General features: G+C 33.0%; 2 protein-coding genes across 2 annotated transcripts in view; both read left to right on the top strand.

Moving 5' to 3' along the window:
- The window catches only part of LOC139483490 (uncharacterized), a 59,017-nt gene extending 48,093 nt beyond the window's left edge, over nucleotides 1-10,924 (top strand). The window contains exons 7-9 of the mRNA XM_071267511.1: nucleotides 5,940-6,491; nucleotides 7,779-7,885; nucleotides 10,463-10,924. Coding sequence (XP_071123612.1) covers nucleotides 5,940-6,491; nucleotides 7,779-7,885; nucleotides 10,463-10,924 — 1,121 coding nt within the window. The remainder of the gene's footprint in view (nucleotides 1-5,939; nucleotides 6,492-7,778; nucleotides 7,886-10,462) is intronic.
- A 57-nt stretch (nucleotides 10,925-10,981) lies between these two features.
- LOC139483491 (uncharacterized) overlaps nucleotides 10,982-22,209 on the top strand; it is a 28,868-nt gene continuing 17,640 nt past the window's right edge. Inside the window, exon 1 of the mRNA XM_071267512.1 lies at nucleotides 10,982-11,083. Within this exon, the coding sequence (XP_071123613.1) occupies nucleotides 10,982-11,083 (102 nt within the window). The remainder of the gene's footprint in view (nucleotides 11,084-22,209) is intronic.

Raw genomic sequence — 22,209 nt, forward strand, 5'->3', positions numbered from 1 at the left:
TAATTTTAGTTTCTTGTGTACAATTTGGAAATTAGTATGGCGTTCATTATCACTGGACTAGTATATATTTGTTTAGGGGCCAGCTGAAGGACGCCTCCGGGTGCGGGAATTTCTCGCTACATTGAAGACCTGTTGGTGACCCTCTGCTGTTGTTTTTTATTTGGTCCAGTTGTTGTCTCTTTGACACATTCCCCATTTCCATTCTCAATTTTATCATAATGTTGACTGCCAATTGTCCATATACGTCAAAACTTTCAGACAGCTTCTTATATGAGTTATTGCCCTAAAATGACAAATCTAACCATTTATTTTCATACTTGCCTATTTTGTTAATTCATTTTTTTCCATTTTGCAATATAAGGGGAAATAACTCTTATAGTAAGGGAGATAACTCAGATAAAGAAATTTTATAATAGAAAGTGTTATTAATTTACCTATTTTAATATGTAGCAAGGACACAAGTTCGGTGACCCCATTTTTATACGTCCGTCGTCTTTTAGACTGGACGTATTATGGTATACCGTTGTCCGTCCGTCCGTCTGTCCGTCCGTCGTCCACACTTCGGACAATCACTCAAAAACACTTTCACCAATTTCCATGAAACTTAAGTGAATTGTTTATATCTATTGACGTAAGCTCCCTTTCGTTTTTTTTTAATTTCAGATTTTAAGTTTTGGATTTATGGGGCTTTATTCATAAAAAAGGGGGGATTTTCAACACTTCGGACAATAAGTCAAAAAGGCTTTCACCAATGTCCATGAAACTTTGGTAAATTGTTTATATCTATTGATGTAAGCTCCCTTTCAATTTTTATAAATTTCAGATTTTAAGTTTTGGATTGATGGGGCTTTATTCATAAAAAAGGGGGATTTTCAACACTTCGGACAATAACTCAAAAAGGCTTTCACCAATGTCCATGAAACTTTGGTGAATTGTTTATATCTATTGATGTAAGCTCCCTTTCAATTTTTATAAATTTCAGATTTTAAGTTTTGGATTTATGGGGCTTTATTCATAAAAAAAGGGGGATTTTCAACACTTCGGACAATAACTCAAAAAGGCTTTCACCAATGTCCATGAAACTATAAATTTCAGATTTTACATTTCCGTGTTATGAATTTTTATGCTTAGAAAAAGGGAGATTTTCCAATTTTGGGACAATAACTAACACTTTCACAAAATTTTATGCAACTTTGATAAATTGTTTATATCTATTGACATAAGCTCCCTTTCCATTTTTATAAATTTTAGATTTTACGTTTTCTTAAGTAATGAATTTTTATACTTAAAAAAGGGGGATTTTATGAAACTTTGGTGAATATATTTATGTAACATCCCTTTTGATTTGTATATATATTTCTAGTTGATCATATAAATTCATTTAAAGCATAAAAGACAAGTTAAAAGAGCATTGGGCGTATCATGCGCTAAAGCGCAGCCCTTTATTTCTTTTTCTTATCCATTGTTATCTGGAAGCATGTTATAAGAGTTATCTTCTCACATTTTATCTTTAAATTCTATGTTGTAGTTTCTTTTTATCACACAAACTTGGATTTTTCATGCATAATCTATACAAAATCTGACAATTTTTCACATCCTGTAGCGTGACAAAAAGTCTGGTGACCCATACTTTTTATTATATTTTTGGAAAAGCATGATAAGAATTCCATTTTGACAAATTATTAAAACAATATATGGATTTTAATTAAGACGCCCCGCCCCAACCACCTTAATTTTGATTTTTACCATTGTTTTTTTTATACGACTGCAAAAAATTTAATTTTTGGTCGTATATTGCTATCACGTTGGCGTCGTCGTCGTCGTCGTCGTCGTCCGAATACTTTTAGTTTTCGCACTCTAACTTTAGTAAAAGTGAATAGAAATCAATGAAATTTTAACACAAGGTTTATGACCACAAAAGGAAGGTTGGGATTGATTTTGGGAGTATTGGTCTTAATATTTTAGGAATTAGGGGCCAAAAAGGGCCCAAATAAGCATGTTCTTGGTTTTCGCACTATAACTTTAGTTTAAGTGAATAGAAATCTATGAAATGTTGACACAAGGTTTATGACCACAAAAGGAAGGTTGGGATTGATTTTGGGAGTTTTGATTCCAACAGTTTAGGAATTAAGGGCCAAAAAAGGGCCCAAATAAGCATTATTCTTGGTTTTCGCACAATAGCTTTAGTATAAGTAAATAGAAATCAATGAAATTTAAACACAAGGTTTATGACCACAAAAGGAAGGTTGGGATTGATTTTTAGAGTTGAGGTCACAACAGTTTATGAATTAGGGGTCAAAAAGGGGCCCAAATAAGCATTATTTTTGGTTTTTGCACCATAACTTTAGTATAAGTAAAATAGAAATCTATGAAATTTAAACACAAGGTTTATGACCATAAAAGGAAGGTTGGGTTCCAAATTGAACTTTGTGTGATATCATCAAAAATTGAATAATTGTGGTTCTTTGATATGCCGAATCTAACTATGTATGTAGATTCTTAATTTTTGGTCCCGTTTTCAAATTGGTCTACATTAAGGTCCAAAGGGTCCAAATTTAAACTTAGTTTGATTTTAACAAAAATTGAATCCTTGGGGTTCTTTGATATGCTGAATTTTAAAATGTAATTAGATTTTTAATTATTGGCCTAGTTTTCAAGTTGGTCCAAATGGGGGTCCAAAATTAAACTTTGTTTGATTTCATCAAAAATTGAATAAATGGGTTCTTTGATATGCCAAATCTAACTGTGTATGTAGATTCTTCATTTTGGTCCAGTTTTCAAATTGGTCTACATTAAGGTCCAAAGGGTCCAAAATTAAACTAAGTTTGATTTTAACAAAAATTAAATTCTTGGGCTTATTTGATATGCTTTATCTAAACATGTACTGTGATTTTTGATTATGGGCCCAGTTTTCAAGTTGGTCCAAATCAGGATTCCATATCAAGTGTTGTGCAATAGCAAGAAATTTTCAATTGCACAGTATTGCACAATAGCAAGAAATATCTAATTGCACAATATTGTGCAATAGCAATTTATTTTCAATTGGAGTTATCTTTCTTTGTATAGAATAGAAGTTGATAATATATGTTGGAAATTTGCCAGACATGACTATGATGTCATTTTCTATTTTTATTTGCCAATAACTTTATGTAAATAACTTCATTGGAAATTTGCCAATATAAAATGTTGCTGATGAAGCTTTTTTTCCTTATCTTATCTAAAATGTTTTTAGATAATGTATATATAATGTTGGACATTTGCCAGACATGACTATGATGTAATTTTTATTTTTATTTGCCAATAACTTTATGTAAATAACTTCATTGGAAATTTGCCAATATAAAATGTTGCTGATGAAGTTTTTTTTATTGTTTTATACAATAAACAATGTATATTCACTTTTACTACCAACCAATCTTTACCATTCAGTGATAACAAGCATTTTTACTTTTATCAAACCTTCATGAAATTGTATATGAAACTCAAACAGAATCAATATTAAACATCATCTGGATTAAATCATTGAACTTGGGTTTTTTTCTGACCTCTACAATGTTTTAATGAATTGAGAAACATGATAATGGATGTATTGTTTTTCTTTGAAGTACACATGAAGATACAGTGTAGGGTTAAAGTTGATAAAAAAAAAATAATAATACGAAAATTTTTCAAAACTTCATGGAATTTCAATAATGTTTTCCAGAACCTTCTTGATAATTAAGAGATACCACTCAAATTTAGATTGTCTCTTATTTTTCAGTATTTCACTAGTTACTGGACTTGTGAACATTACGGTAGTCTGTAGTTCAAGATTGTAAATATTTGAATGACTCTGTCAATTTTTATGCCACCGCCGCTGTCCGTTCGTACGTACGTCCCAAAATTGGTTTCTGTTCTCTAACTTTAGTTTGCCTAAATCAAATGTTATGAACTTATACACAACGCTTATTACCACAAAACACAGATCAAGTTGGAATTCGGGTGGCATCACGTTCTAGAGTAATGTCCCTTTACAAATGAAAAAAATGCTGATTTTTTTTTGTTTCCGTTCTCTGTCTTTAGTTTGCCTCAACCAAATGTTATGGAATTTATACACAGTGCTTATTACCACAAAACACAGACATGACAGATCAAGTTTGGGTGTTGGTGGCGACACTTTTACCGTTCTACAGTTATGCCCCTTTACAAATGGAAAAATTGCTGAATTTTTCGTTTTCGTTTTCTAACTTAAGTTTGCTTCAATCAAATGTTATGAAACTCATACATAATGCTTATTACCACAAAACTGTGATCAAGTTAAAATTTGGGTGGCGTCACTTTAACTATTTATGCTCGTGTATGTTCACACTATAATGACTTTATATACAGGTTTGTCAGTGCAACTCCTCTGAAACAACACAGCAGAATTTCATGAAACTTTGTAGTTAATTGGGACATAATATGTAGATAAACATATATATCCACAAAAAATAACATTATCAAATGACGTTTGTTTGAGTTATCTGTCTTTGAACTTAGAAATCTAATGAGATTTTGTTTGCCAGTGACAAAATGAGTGCATGGGGTATGAGAGCGTGCTCACAACGGTTCCTTACTTTTTATATGTATGACAATTATGACAAAATCTCTCAGAATCAAAAATAGCACACGGAACTTTTTGTTTCATTTTCCTGTATTTTTTTTAATAAATGGATTAAGTTTTTTAAACAATAGTTCAATAACAACAACAGCTGTAAGCAGGAAACATAGTTCTGTGGAACTCCTTACACACTTTGGTTTTTTAGTGTCTTTTATACGACCGCAAACATTTTTTTGGAATTGATTTTGGGGGTTATTGTACCAACAGTATAGTAATTAGGGAACAAAAAGGGGCCAAAAACAAGCATTTTTTGTAGTTTCAGGACAATAACTTGTGTGTAAGTGTATGGATCTCTGACATTGTACCACATGGTTTCATATCACAAAGGGAGGGAAGGCTGGGATTGAGTTTGGGGGTAAATTCCCAAAACATGCAGAAATTAGGGGCAAAAAGGGGCCAAAAACAAACATGTTTCTAGTTTCCAAACAATCACTTGTGTTTAAGTGTATGGATATCTCTAAAATTGTACTACAAGGTTCTATACTTCAAAGAGAAGGCTGGGATTGAGTTTTGGGATAATTGCTCCAAGGGGAGGGGGGTGTTAATTTTCAATTTTTTTTAAGGGGTTCATTTTTACCAATTTCGAATTATTGACAAGTTTGAAGAACACAGTATTGTGCAATAGATTTTTAAGATCTTTGACCACATTAATTTTGTGTCAGAAACCTATATTATGTCAAAAATTTGATCACAATCCAAATTCAGACAGTATCAGGCTTGAATATTGTGTCCAAAATGCCCCCAACTGTTCATGGCTCGACCTCTCCGGTCATACCAGGTTGAGCACAGCAGAGCATTTTATTATTTTTGGAAAAAAAGGGAGGGGATTATTGTAATTTTTGTTTTAGAAATATGTATAAGTTATGTACATGCAATTTAAGAAATATGCATGCAAGCCATAGATTTGTTGGACATTTTGGCATTGCCTGTACTGTTTAAATTGAAATTTTATACAAAGTGTTAGCCTTTTTTTTCAAGACTGTCAACATTAAATCAATCATGGTTGGTAAAGCAGCCGAAACATTTTAGCATTTGTACTCTTGTTTTTAATTTCAATTTTAACTCAGTGAAATTGACAAAGTTTATAGCACATAGGTTATTATACATGTGGATTAATATGGCGGTAAATTGTAACATTCAAGTACATCTGTGGTAGGTATATTTATATGTATATAATTTTATTACCCTCTTATGTACAAAGCGAAAGAAGCACTTCATATAAAAATTAGCATTTATATTAATTTTATCTTTTTATGATTCTATAACAATGTATAAAGTGGTGTGTTTTTTTTCCATACAGAAACTTATAATGCCATGGATGTGGTATACAATAAGGTTTTAATGACTACAACAGAAGAAAAAGATCCTCATCCAAAAGAAAAGTTGGACCAACAACAAGCCTCAGATACAAGTCCTTCTGGAAGTAAAGATGATGAAATTGTTAATCCAGGTGTTCTACATCAGTCACAAGCTATTGCATTGCCTCTCCCATTAAACACATCAGTTAATCTCTCCAACCAATCTCCAGCAGCCCTACCTTTATCACCTCAGATGTCCCCCATTGTGTCTCTATCTCGACAGCAGCTGAAACAGAAAATGAAAGCTAAGATGACTAAAGATGAAATCAGAATTCAAATGGAAAAAGTCCTTAAAAGTGGCAAATATAAGATGAAGGTTGGACGACTCATATTCTGGGACTTTGGTGGACAGTATGTATATTATACTACACACCAGACCTTCATGACCTACAGAGCTTTGTTTCTTGTTGTATTTGATGGCAGCAAAGGATTGCATGAACAGGTCCTTGATGTGCTGTGTTTTCCAGGGCAGCATATGGCACCAACTCCAGCAGGTAACATTGACCTATTCAAAACTGCAAATCCCACATGATGTATGTTTTGCTGTCCTAGCATCGCATTATTTATTTTCAGAACATCCAAAAACAGTAATACTCCCGGTGTTTTGTTCATTATAGAGGTACCATTTTAATCATTACAGCTAGTAGAAGCAAATATAAATGCATGAATACATCCAATAGCAATGTTGAAAAAATCCAGTGTCATTGTAAGAATTGATTTTTGTTCAATATAAAAATAAGGAGATGTGTTATGATTGCAAATGAGACATCTATCCACCAAGTTAGATTTAAGTGATGTATTCAAAAATAGGCAAACATACCGCCTTCAACAATGAGAAAATCCATACCTTGTAGTCATCTATAAAACAATTTAAGTATGACAGACATGAAACAACGACAACCACTGAACTACAGTTTCCTGACATGGGACAAGCACATATACATTATACTGTAAATTCAGAAATTATTGCAAGGTTTTTATGTATGCAAATGATGCGACTTGGTGCATATTGCAATTATAAGAACTCACATTCTGATATTTGATCTTATATTTCTTTGCAAAAATTCCTGAAAAAGTCAAAATGAATCTCGTTTTTTTTATGCCGTAGCGGAGGGGGCATTAAGTTTTACCCTTGTCTGTCTGTACGTCCCAAAATTGGTTTCCGTTCTCTAACTTTAGATTGCCTCACGATGCTTATTACCACAAAACACAGAACCATTTTGAATTTTGGTGGCGTGACTTGTACCGTTCTAGAGTTATGCCCCTTAACAAATGGAAACATTGCTAAATATTTGGTTTCCGTTCTCGTACTTTAGTTTTTCTTAACCAAATGTTATGAAACTTATACACAATGCTCATTACCACAATACACAGATCAAGTTTGAATTTTGGTGCCATCACTTTTACTGTTTTAGACTTATGCTCTTTATACTTTTTTTCTAAAAATATCAATCAAGTAATTTTTTAAATTGGAGTTATCGTCCTTTGTCCATGATAATAGTTGAATCAACTGCAATCAATGCTTTATACAATGCATTGTTTAAGTGTGCCTTCCACTGATAAATTAAAGCAATGTTTACCCTTCAATGATGTTTAAAGCTTAACAACTCTTAACATCATTAAGCTACTAAAGGCTTAAAATGTCATCGATATGGCAAACCTGCAATAAACAAAACATGGTCAACGTGTAGCTTGAATTTTTAATTGATAGTCATAAATGACCCTCAGATATGTTTAGCAAGTGCAAGTCACAAAAATACGATTATTTCGTTTGTTTTCAGTATTTTTACAACACTGGGTCAACTGTATCCTTACCTATTGTAAAGCAGTACATGTCGGAATTCCAAAGATACTGTTTGTTGCTACTCATAAAGACAAAGTACCAAGGGTAAGTGATCTTTTGGAACAAAGGTATTCTTCACAAATCATTTTATTTGCAGCGGAAAAGTTTTATAAGTTTGAAGGAGTAAGTACCCATTGATCTGCTAAAACACAATACAATAATAAAAAATATTGTTGATGAGTTATCACGGGTAATTTGACAGCACACCTTAATGGATTGATAAAATCAGGGTCAGCTTATTGATCCTTTAAACAAAATACTTATTCATAGAGGTTATCAATTTAAAATTATTTGATGGTAGTCTTTTATATCTGTAGTTGAATCAATTAAAAGACGATTGTGGTAAAATTATGATTTGGCTTATCTGATGATTTTATATCTTTTTTATGTCATAAATCATAATTTAACCAAATTAACTCTGCTTGTTTGCTCAATGGTCGGGTTGTTGTCTCTTTGACAAATTTCTCATTTCCATTTTCAATTTTATCTAATGAGTTTGTGTCAATAGTTCCAAAATCAAGGTACTTCATGTAACTTATTACTCTAGGAGCGGTTCAAATCATATGTGGAAACTAAAAGAATGCAAAATATCTTATCTTTTTATGAATAGTCCTCATACTAAAGTTGAAGACCGATGGAATTATTATTAAAAAGAACAGGTCAACAAGGATACAACTATTTTGTATAAGGAAAGGACAAACCATACTGGTTAAAAACCAATCTGATTCAAATAATAAATTAAAGGAAACACACATTATCAAAGAGAGAGAGAGAGAAAGAGAGAGACAGAGCAAGGCTTTATTCTTTAAAAAAATAAAGTACACCGTAAGTACAATATAAATACAAATGCAATAGTTGAGAGTAAACAGAAGCAGTTTGATAATGTTAAATGAAGAACACAATTATGATGAAATACATGTATGATAAACGGTTACTCTAAACATGAATACATCAATCTGTTAATAAAGGTTTACATGAAGGGAATATATATAAGAAGATGTGGTAAGAGTGCCAATGAGACAACTCGCCATCCATCTAAACTTTTGTTAATACATTTAATGAGTGTACACAGTTTTCTTAAAACTTATTGTATTTTAGTCTGTCTGGAAAGTACCGAAAGTGACCTAATCCCGAATATGACTGTTATACTTTTGCTGTACGACGTGTCGCTGTATTTCCTACATCCAACATTCATGGTTTTTTATGTTTTTGTTATGGTTTCGGTTGAATAAGTATAGATTATTGGGTTTTCTACACATTGATATCGTAAAATATCAGCCGCGAGCCACAATGGGAACCTTTTTGGCGAGTGTGTATATTTTACGATATCTATACGAAGAAAACCCGATTATCTTTTTATCGTTCTATTACTGGTCGTTTCTTTCTCCTTAAGACAGTTTTATGCTTGACAAAAGCAAGCGTGGTAACGTCTCCCCTCGCATTGTGACGTCGCTGATAACTTCTCCTCTCACATTGTGACGTCGCTGATAATGCCTGGTCTCGTTTTGATGTCTTGACACGAGAATTACGGAACAACAGAGCAGGTTGATATAGGCGGAGGGAAGGACGATAATGTGTTACACCCTGTGGTATTTTTGGTTGATATATGTTCGTTGTAGTTCTGTGGTGTGTATGTTGTGTCGACTATTATATTATTTGTTTGTGTGTTTATCTGTTATGCATGTTCCTGCATGTGTCTATGCTGTATTTCTGTCACTGTTTAAACGATATTCTTAAGATTTTCATAAAGCAGGAGGTTTTGCATGCCATGAAACTAGGTTCAAACCACCATTTTTTTCTTAAAATATCCTGTACCTAGTCAGGAATAGGGAAGTTGTTATCAAATAGTTCGTTTCTATGGGTGTTGGCGTTTGTTTTTGTTGCACTTCGGTGTTTCTGTTGTTCCTTTGTTTTTCTCTTATTGTTGATGTGCATACTCGATTTAAATTTGTAACCCGGATTTGTTTTCTCTCAATCGATTTATGACTTTTGAACACCAGTATACTACTGTGGTCTTTTTTAAGTACTAAACGGTGAGCAAATTGACATTGTTTTTGAACTGTGTGAACATTTTACTTGAAGAAATAATGATGGTGACATTCTTGTTGTTCAATCTTTTTTTTGGTGAAATATTTTGTAATTGTTGTCTTTCCATAAATTCTTATGACAAAGGTGTTGTCTGTTGCATAATTTTGTATTATCCCCTAGATTTGTTTTCTTTTTTTTCACAAGCACATATAACACCTGTCTTTCATAATAACTTTATTTAAAAAAGTGTGGTATACTGTTTCACCTTTTAGTCCGTCCGTCCGTCTGTTCCATGAATATTTTTCGTCTCGTCTTTCTCAGGAACTACATCATAAAGATTTCATAAATTACATTTCAGGATTTGTATAAGTCAGCTATGCCGTGTGATGTGTTTTCAGATTCATCACTCAACAAATTCTTGTTTACCGAACACTTATATATACAATATATGTACTTTGTCGGAAAATATAAAAATTAGTTGTATGAGCTTAAGAAACAGGACGAAAAGCGAGGCTTACCGAGCTGCTTTCCTCTTTCGTAGCGAGTACAAATAATTTCAATTTCTAACTACAGAACATCTGTTTTTCTTTATAGGAGATTATTGAGACGCAGCGTGAATCGGTTTTCACTGGAGTAGAAGAGTTATTTAAAGACCATGAAGGACGACATCATCTAGTCCTTGACAAACGGATATTCGTAGATGCAACAGACAAATTTGATTCAGAGATCGAAGTCCTGAAGAAAACCATTACAGATTTAACGTTTGAGCATCCATGTTGGGGAGAGAGGATGCCAAATGCTTGTGTTCCCCTTGAGCTTGAGATTGCTGAGCTGGTAGCAGAAGGGAAGCAAATACTGTCACTGGCAGAAGTTGAAGAATTAAATGCCATCAGCAAGGTGTCCATCCTGTCTTTTAATCAGCTCAGAGATTTTCTACATTTTCACCATTCGCTAGGAAAGATAGTATATTTCGATACACCCCAGCTGAGAGATTATGTGATTATCAGCCCACTTCTCCTGGTGGAAGTTATGCGATCCTTCGTGACAGGTATTTAGTGATAACTATATCCAAAACAACTTTGATAGAAACAGTAGAGTAATTAATTTCAAATTATGAGTAAAATTGAGAATGATAACGGACAAAGAGAGAGACAGCAACCTAACCAAAGAGTAGAAAACAGCTTAAGGTCACCAATGGGTCTTCAACACAGTACTGTAGGTTGTCTTCAGCTGCCCCCTTAGCAAAAATGTGCACTAGTTCAGCAAAAACCGATGTAACACTAAACTTCGAAACATATAAATGAACCAACATTTAAAAAAACCATACAAGTCTAACAAAGGTCAGAGATTCCAGACTTGGGACAATAAGCAGGGTTTAACATGTTTTGTGAGATTTAAACCCTCCCCCTATACTATATAGCCAATGTAGAATAAGCAAACACACAGCATTACGCACGGTTAAACTCTGTTTAAAAGAAGTCTGAGTCTAATGTTAGCATAGGTAACAGTGTTCATTTAATAAGACACACAAATGAACAAAATTTGTCATCTATGTTATTTGGACTCTGATTGATACTCAGTTATAGTAATTTAATCTTTCTATAGCACATGTTGTGTATATAAAGTAACACATATAATCACATTTTAAAATGAAATGGTCACTAGTTCATAAAGTGTCAGAGTGCTCAATATTTGCCATATTATTATCATGATTAACATCATTTACAATTATCAAGTCAAGTATGGAAGACTCTTGATTGATATCAATTATAGTTGTATCAACTACGATCTGGTGTAAAAAGTTCTCGTTAAGACATTCTATAAACTCTGTACTCTATATTTGCATTCCAGGTCTCCCAATCTATATCTGAAAAATTGAAATCCTCATTTATCAAAATATGAGTATAATTATAACCAAGGTTTCTTGTTTTGTTCATTTAATCATTTAAGGCATTGTGTTTCCTTTCATTTGATGAGGGGCTTTATATATACATCTATATACTAAATTGCCATGCCCTAATAATGGAATCTTAATTCATGTACTTTCTTCAAATTCAGAGTCAATATCTATCTCTGTTGCATTGACATATTTTTGATATAGATAATAATTCTCTCTTGGCTTTATAGGAAAGTTGCTTGGAAACTACTCATATCCATTTAAATTTAATTCTGACTTTGTAAAAATATACCTTGTATCCTTTGGAACGAACTCTGTAATAGCTATAATATATGGTATCACAAAAAAACCTGGTTTTAAACCAATCAAGCATATTCATAAAGCTATCTGCATTTGTGTATATACAACATAAACTCTGGTGATTGAAATGATTAACTAACTTAACTAAACAAGAACTTTGAACATGTAACGCATTTACAGGTTTATGTACATTTCTGTTTAAGTATACATTCGCTGCACTTTTACAACATACTTGAATTTTTCCAATGGTGGGCCTTATTGACTTCCTTTTCTGACTTTGACATGCCTTTTGTTATACTCAATTTATGAGCTTCCCCTTCTGACTTTGACATGTCCTGTGTAATACTCAATTTATAATTTTTTAATGGTATAATTCCTCAAGTGATTTTAATTTTGAAAGTTTTTTCTTGTTTTGCATCTGCAGCTTTTAAGATGACCCTTATCTGTCTAGATTTTAATTCATATGTTTCCCCATTTTGTGTGTCAATTGAATCACTATTTGCTTCTACTTTTCTACGACGACCTTAACCTTGTCCCCCTTTTAATGCTATTATTATCAGATATAAGAAAATCAAAAAAGATTATTCATAAAGTTTGTTTCTTCAACCTGTCTATCTTTGCCTTCATCTGCTTCTCATTCTGCTGCACCAAATATGATTATATTTTGTTCCCACAATGCACTATCTCTTAAATCTAAATCTTTCTGATTTACAGACTCATTCACTTTAGCTGCAACCTCATTTGTGTCATAATTACTAGCAAATTCCTGTATCATATCCTTGACACTGGGTTAATCAACTTTATTTTTAATTTGTTCCTCTAGCTTTGACGCCCTAGGAATTTTTCTCTTTTATCTCGCACAAAACCAATGCAGGGCTGGTGATTTAACGTGCTCATAATCATCATCTGAGAGTTCAAACATTAATTGCTACAATAAAAAGTACAGTATTCACATTGCACATCTTCCCCTTTAATTACCTTCTGAAAGGAATTAAAACCAGTCGTCTGTCATGTATTTTCCTTTGTTAACCTTTCATTCTTATTAACTAGAAGTTACACAAACTTTTTGTTGCCGATCCCGGCATTTCTGACAAAAAAACAAAATGACAGATGTGTTTATACTCGCTAAATGAAATCCAATTCCAACGTTAATCTGTTATGTCAACACAACATATAAATTGAAATTGATAGTATGGGATGATTGACACCGTGTAAACTCACGACTGATTTTAATCATTTTAAAATTATAAAAAATTAACGCTCTGGGCTAACCACACTACTTTATTAATGCACCACCGGAAGTCTTCTTAAAAAAGAAAACAAATTCTCGTAGTACAGTTAGCATGCAGTGTATCTCATTTTCTTAGATAATATGTGGCCCTACATATCAACCCATGGTTTATTTCCTCCAAATATTTTGTTTAGTTAACAGGATAAGTATTGCCATTGTTATTTCAACATTTGCATTTTACTATCAAAATGACATTTATAAATAACAATATTTCTTTAATTTCTGGAAATTGTCAGCTACATTTTTCATTCATCGTAATAGACGGAGTGTTAATAACATATATATATTTATCACACCGCGGTTAAATTGTGACGTTGTGATTGGTTTAACGCCATCACATGGTTACCCCCTATGAATCTGTAGGGGGTTAGTAAATTTCATTGGGGGTTTATGACGTCATATCTAATGTTAATGGTGACGTCATCTATTGATGTTGTTGTATTTCATTGTATTTCATTTATTTTACTGCAAAACGCAACAGGAAAAGTATCGTGTGTGATAAGTTTGTAATACGACCAACTAGTGACTCCCTACTGATTGATTCAGCATTCGGCCTCAACCCCTATAGATTTTACAAACCCTCTATGGATCTGTAGGGGGTCAGTAGAGAACAATATAACTTATAATATATATGTCACTCCCCATTTCCATTCTCAATTTTAGTTCATATTGTCATTGAGATTTTAAGCAATAACGAACGTGTACTTGAAAATCAGCGATTTGTATACCATCAAACATTGGTATAGATGCAGCAACTATGCCTTAGTGATACCAATAAAAAATTAAAAAATAAACAGACAAATATTTTATTTGCCAATCACGGCACACAAAATGACCAGAATAATTACAATATAATTTTCAAACATAATGTAAAGTAAATTAAAAATAGGTTAAACAAAGTACATAATAAGATTAATTTTGATTTAATTGATTAATATAAAATATCAAAGCAAAGGAAGTAAGCAATTTGTAATGATAAAAATATATAATATAATATTACCCATTGTCTGTTACTCTGGTCCCTTTTGGACAGCACACCTCATAGTATACTAATAATTTATTAAATGTAAAAGAAATAACTATGTAAATGCATATATGATCATATATATCATTCTATATCTTTATATAGAAAATCTAATTTAATGTTGTATTCCTGTTTATATTTAAACCTCTAATAATTGACAAATTATTATCAAAATATTTTTATCTGCATTTCCCAATAGCCAAATAAAAAGAGATTTGTTATTTGTCCGTATTTTACTTATACATGGACTTTGTTTTTTTGCCAAAAACAAAACATTCACTCTGTGGTTTAAGTTTTTAAAATTTTTATAATGTTCTTAAACTATCCGTGATTTCTACCAAACTTAGACAAAAGCTTGTTTCTGATCATAAGATATTATTCAGAAGTAAATTTTGTAAAAAAAAATTCACTTTTTCCGTATTTTACTTATAAATGGACTTAGTTTTTCTTCCAGTTAACATTACATACAGTCTGCAGTTAAAGTTTGTTTATACAACATTTATTGGATTCATAAACTATCCTGGATTTTTTACCAAACTTGGAAGCTTCTTTCAATCAAAAGACAGTATAGAAAGGGACCTTTTTATTGATGTTTTTCTTCATTTTTGTTGAGTCTGCGATTAACAGCAAAAGTAGGCGATTTTTTGCAGAGTTATGGTCCTTGGACTTAGAAAATTCACTCAAATAATTAGTTTTCCGCACTTTTTTAGGTCATGCTTGAAGATATTGATTTGATAATTGGTAATTATTTTTATCATGACAAGTTACAGACCAAGTTTGAATTTTCTTTCGGTTTGATGATTGTTTTTGCAGAGTTATGGTCCTTGGACTTAGAATTCACTTAAAAGAGGGACGAAAGATACCAAAGGGATCGACAGTCAAACTCATAAATCTAAAACAAACTGACAACTCCATGGCTAAAAATGAAAAAGACAAACAGAAAAACAATAGTACACACGACACAACATAGAAAACTAAAGAATAAACAACACGAACCCCACCAAAAACTAGGGGTGATCTCAGGTGCTCCGGAAGGGTAAGCAGATCCTGCTCCACATGTGGCACCCGTCGTGTTGCTTATGTGATTACAAATCCGGTAAATAGTCTAATTCGGTAGGTCATATTCATGAAAGGGAAGGGGATTGTAGTTACGACGTAAGGAACATATCCGATATCATTTGTGAAACGCGACTTTCAACCCTCTATCAAGAAAATCATGATAGGAAATGCAAGCACGGGAATATCATATCAATTGGGAGATATATACCCCGTATGCAGGTGCTGCTGGAATGTTGCTACTTAGAAATGGAAAGTTCACAATTGGAAAGCTGAAATCATCTCTTTTGTCGTAAAGTTTTGTTTTCAACCGACCCTCATTGTCAATTTCTAGATGTAAGTCAAGATATGAAGCCGACTTAATTGTATCTGTAGTATCCTTTATCTCTAGTTTGATTGGATAGATGCGTTCCACATAGTCACCAAATTTTGAATTGTTTAGTGAAAGAACATCATCTATATAGCGGAAAGTAGAGTTAAAGGATATTGCTAACTTCTTGTCTTTCTTCCTAAGAAGTTCCTGCATGAAGTCAGCCTCATAATAATAAAGAAACAAGTCGGCGAGTAGAGGGGCACAGTTTGTTCCCATTGAAATGCCGACAGTCTGTTGAAAAACACGTCCTCCGAACGTAACAAATATGTTGTCAATCAAGAAATCAAGCATCTTGATAATATCAGTTTCAGAGAATTTTTTGTTTGAATCAGAGTGATTCTTTACAAAGTAGGATTTATCCCTCCCTAAGACAAGATACTTGTATCTACGTTTGCCATTCTTTTTTATGAAGCAAAGTAATACCAACTCTTTCAATTTGTCTTTTAGTTTGGAATGTGGAATACTTGTGTACAGAGTAGAAAAGTCAAATGTTTTAATACTGTTACAAGATGAAAGAGAGTTAGATTGTATGTACTCTAAAAGATCTTTTGAATTTTTAAGTATCCACATCTGATTCACGCCACCTCTAGAATAGGCAGTTTCACAATAACTTTGAAGCCCGTCTTTGATTGCTGATAAAATAGATGTTAATAATTTAGAAAGAGGTTTCGTGGAGCACTTGGAAGACCCAGCAATATACCGTTGTTTGTAAGGACACTTATGCAGTTTAGGTATCCAATACAGTGATGGAAGATCCAGTTCTTCATCTTTGGTTGAAATTCCAAAGGAACATAGAACAGACCTATGATTATCCAGGATTTCCTCTTTGGTAAGTGTCGTGAGGGTATATGTTGAGTTTCCAAATGAATTGTCAATACCTAATTCGTTTATCAAGCAGTTGATGTAGTGACTTTTACACACAAAAACGATGTTATTTGGGGCTTTATCTGCGGGGACAACAACATATTTGTCATGGAGGTCGGATAGGTGTTTTGCAACATTTGGGTCTTTAAAGATTGACGTAGCATGGGCATTGATGGACCCATTCAGTTTCTTAATTCTGATTTGTATCAACGACCTCACTGCCTTAATCCATTCGGAAAGAGTGTCTACGTCTTCCTTCTCGCGCTTAGCCCATTGCCTGGCATAATCCTCGACTGAATCCATCAAAATTTTAAAGTTGTATTTCCAATTGATGGATTTAGGCTCACGATATTTGGGACCTTTCGATAACACATTTCGTAGAGAAGTGTTATTAACAATGTTAAGGTCACCGGTAATAACGTGGCCAGCAGGATTATATGTGAATTTGGAACTAGCACAAGTGCAATCAGGAGGTTTAGACTTGAAGTCGTCAATATCGAGATCCTGCAAAACGCGTTTGTAATTGAAAATTTTAGTTGCAATAGGTTTGGTATAGGTATAAGAAATTATTGGTACAGACTGGTCTTTGAAATAAGGAGGTATTTTCGATTGTACTAATTTATGATGAAGGATATTGCCTAGGTTGACGCCATCGAGACCTTTGTTAGCAAAGGAAAGATTAAGAAAAAATCTTTTCTCTTTTTCATCTTTTCCAATGCGAACTGGCTTAAAAAGTCTGTGACTTGCAATATCCGAAATTATAGCTTCAAGTTTGTATTGGTTTGAATGAGGGTTTGTAACAGTGGATTCCAAACATAAATTGAACAGAGAATGAAGTTTTGAAAGGGGTAATGAATAAAGTTTCGTGCGAATGTGATGAATACCTAACGGCTTTTGTATGAATGGCAGCAAGTCATTAATAGAGACATCATGCAGAGAAGGTGATGTATAATGACGATGACCATGACTGCGTCTACGTCGAGGAGTCGAGTTGAAAATATTCATCACATTCACCGAGTTACACGAAGGACTAGATAGAATACCTATACCATCAATTTTGTCATTGCAGCCATAAGGTGTTGCAGTTCCCAATTGTCTAATCCAGTAGTCTTCTTTTTGTCTACGGAGAGTCGTTGAAAGATTAGGATTGTTAATTATCAGTTTTTAGCACTTTTTTCAACCAACCAAGATGGCCATCATGGCTAAAAATAGAACATAGGGGTGAAATGTAGATTTTGGCTTATATCTCTGAAACCAAAGCATTTAGAGCAAATCTGACATGGGGTAAAATTGTTCATCATGTGGAAATATATCTGCCCTGAAACTTTCAAATGAATCGGACAACCGGTTGTTGGGTTGCTGCCCCGAAATAAGTAATTTGAAGGAAATTTTGCAGATTTTGGTTATTATCTTGAATATTATTATAGAAAGAGATAAACTGTAAACAGCAATAATGTTCAGCAAAGTAAGATCTACAAATAAGTCAACATGACCAAAATTATCAGTTGACCCCTTAAGGAGTTATTGCCCTTAATAGTCAATTTTGACCATTTTTTTCGTAAATTTTTGTAATCTTTTACAAAAATCTTCTCCTCTGAAACTACTGGGTCAAATTTAACCAAACTTGGCCACAATCATTATTGGAGTATCTAGTTTTGAAAATGTGTGGCGTGACCCGGCTTACCTACCAAAATGGCCGTCATGGCTAAAAATAGAACATAGAGGTGAAATGTAGATTTTGGCTTATATCTCTGAAACCAAAGCATTTAGAGCAAATCTGACATGGGTGCAATTTTAGGTGAAGATCTATCATCTGCCCCTGTTGTTGGGTTGCTGCCCCCGAATTAGTAATTGTAAGGAAATTTTGCAAATTTAGGTTATTATCTTGAATATTATTATAGATAGAGATAAACTGTAAACAGCAATAAAGTTCAGCAAAATAAGATCTCACAGTGTAGATACTATTCTGTACGCTATCCGGAAGTCGCGATTTTCGAAGCGAGAACTTTTTAGATCGCATTTGAAATTTGATGGATATACTGAATTAAACGGTAAGTTGATCATCTGTACATTGCTTAAGGATTAATTCAGACGACATCGGTATTCTCAAATGGTTAAGAATTAAATTTAGCACATTCATTATTTGTATCTTTGCCTTAATCAACATATTTTCAAGTGCATCACTAAGGAAAATCAGTCTGTGAACCTAAAAATAATCTTTTTATCCTCTTAGTGTACAAATTAACGTAAACACCAGACTTAATTAACTAACTGAAGTATATTTCAAGTGGTGGTAAAAATTTCAACAAGATCTTTGAAGCCAGAAATAAGAAAATTACACTTGTTTGAATTTCTCACTGTACGACCAGTCTCGCCTGTATATTTTAAAACTGTATGATCAGTCTTTATTTCATTGTATTCTAGTGGTGATTTCAAAGTTATTTACGATACATTAGAAGGTGGCATTTTTCTAAATAACACAAATATATTTCAATAAATTCACATCCTGAAAACTTATGAAACATGTTTAGCTTAATAGGGTGTACTCGACTTACTACATTAAGTATAATGATGTTTAAATGTTGTTAAAATAAGAAGAAGCTTTGTTGTATGTATAAGTTTCAGAACTGTCCTCCATTATACTTTAAATTATACAAACACACAGATTTAATTGTTATATAAAAATGCATGTATTTGCACACATTCGAGGCCGTACTGTAACCTATAATTGATCACAGTTCCTTCACTGTTTTGGAAATAGAGCTGTCTCTTTGACACCCAAATATACACCACTTTGTAAAGCGGGGGTTTATAGGGATAATGAAGTCCGTCTTTCCGTTCGTTCGTAGGACCGGTACAATATGTTTCGCGGGTTTTGTAAGCGCATCTCCTCATAAACTACTTAATATACAATGGGGTTTCCAGCCATTTTTAAATGAAGAGAGGGTCCAACCCAAGAGAAAAGGGGATTCCAAATATATGTTCCCATACAAATGCATTGATAGTTAAAAAAGGTTTCAAACCACCGGATCCCCTTTTTTTGGATCCGTTACCGATATGACTATTAAATAATCTTTCTCGGATTCCTTATCATAAATGATAATGACTGTATTGTGCACCGTCTATTACGAATTTTAGTAAACATCTTTTATGGGGTTTCTTTATATAAGATACGGACTTTGCATTATATGGGGCACCCATCAGGTATTTCTAACATCTCCTAAACCAATTATTAAAGTCTTCTGAAATTGCTCCATTTTTAATCAATTAAAGCATTATGCACCTTCTATTTCGAATTTTTGGTGAAAATATTTTTTATCATGTTTCTATATCTTAAATACGGACTTTGCCATAGCCTTATATTGAGCGTACCTATTTTATATCCACAAATTTCTTCAGACACTTAACTTAATGAATCTTTTTTAGATTCTTTATCATTTAATTCAATTGTGCACCTCTTATTTTGATTTTTTTTTTAAAAATCACTGTTTTCTTACCGTGATAAGGCCTTTTCAACTACCTTATTGGGTGGTACCCATTTACTATACGTAACTCTCCTAAACTTACCGTATACTAATAAAACTTTCTCAGATTCTTTATCAAATGATGCCACTCTGCACCTATATTTCAGTTTTTGGGGGGTTTATTTTTTTTTTAAAACATGGACTTCAGAAGTGGCGGGGTATACAATGTAATTTCGTTAATTCTTTTCTCAATACCTCAAGTTTTTAAACAAATCACTGCATGTTGTATCAAGTTGTAAATACTTAAATTTACATATATTACCTCAAAAAGAAGCTGAAATATGATTGTTAATGATACAACATATGTGATTGCCAATTATACAACTTTCCCTCCACGACCATATGTCGTAAATATAGACAACTATAGGTCAATGTACGGCCTTCAACGTGGAGCCTTGACTCACTACACAAAGTTTGCCTCAAATGTCCCCTAAATAAAATGGTTCACATGAGACAAACCAAGTACCATAAATTATATGCAGCGAGGTTATACGTATTTGTTAGATCACACAAACACACACACATCAACACAAACACCGATACACACCAACAACCCTTTTTTTAACCCTGGACAATTGAAATATGAAAAAAAAACGGATTTACCCTTTTAAATAAGTTTTACTCGCCAGACCGACAAAATGCCAAACTTAAAGCCAACAACAAACGAACAAAAATGAGGCCAAAAAACTCAAATATTCAAAACGACAACGCAGTGAAGCAGTGATAAAACTCATAGCAAAATACATAACGGGAGACAAACCTCTAGATGAGAGACATCATTCAACTTGTCACATGTATTTTTTAATTATAAATAATTTAAAATATTTGAAATGAAAACAGTAAACCTAGATGTGGGTCTTCCATCGAATTCGTCGAAAAATAGCTATCCACGAAACTACAATTTTCAACAATAAATTAATGAGCCCGACTATAAAATTGCTACACATTGGGATAAAGCTTTGAACCAAATATCCAAATTATGTCCCACGTTGTTGGGACGAAATTTGTTTTAAGATGCCGATGCAAACGACGAAAAATACAACGGATAGTGATCCCTAAATGTCGCATCTGCTTGCGCAGTCGACGTAATGACGCTACAAAGTCCGCATGTACATGCCGGTTCATACGCTTATCCAAAGTATAGAACGTTGAATGTGAAAATCATCAATATTATACTTGACCTCCATGTTATCATCAGTAACAACATATTAAAGTTTGAAAAGTTGTATGATTGAACGATTCGTGAGTTAACGCACGGACACGACTGGAAACACCATTTTTAAAACTTTCAAGCTGCATACCTCATGATCAGAAACAATCAAAATCGTCAATATCAAACTTGACCTCCATTTTGGCATCAGTAACGACAAATTATAATTTTAAATGCTATAGTACTTATCTATCCCAAATTCATGTATTTAGTTTGATGTTATATTTGTAATTTTCATCGGTCTTTTCTGTTAAATTCATGTGTTATGGTAAAGAAAATTAATCACCGCCTTCATTTATTAGTTTTGATTTTGTTCAACGTAATCTGTACGATTTTTATGTTTGAAGTTAGATTCAAAAGAAACCGGACATATATAAAATATAGTTAATTGCTATTGATTAGTATTGAAATGTGCATTGTGTTTAAATGTAATATCAGTATTTAGTTATAATCTTAATTCAATCCGATTTCTATCTTATTTTTTAGAAAGAATTTTTCAATTATGACGTCATGTTTGTGCTGTTTCAGAAATTCAAATGTCTGCATGACGTAATGTTGTACCTTTTCAACACTTCGTATGTGACGTCATGGTTATGACTTTTTGCGTTCAGGCCTGGTTTGTCACTGAGTCGGGTGTGTCTATTTTCTGTGTTGGTCTTCAATGCATTATGTATTATGGTTTTGTTTTCTGTAATTAGTTAACGTCAGTTTGATCATGTAAATCTTTTATATTCATTTGATAAAATTTACTGTTTGCAATAGCATAAATTGTTCTATATAATAAGGATGTTCTTATCACAAG

This window comes from Mytilus edulis, chromosome 7 (genome assembly GCF_963676685.1).
Source record: "Mytilus edulis chromosome 7, xbMytEdul2.2, whole genome shotgun sequence".
In the NCBI taxonomy this organism is placed as follows: domain Eukaryota; kingdom Metazoa; phylum Mollusca; class Bivalvia; order Mytilida; family Mytilidae; genus Mytilus; species Mytilus edulis.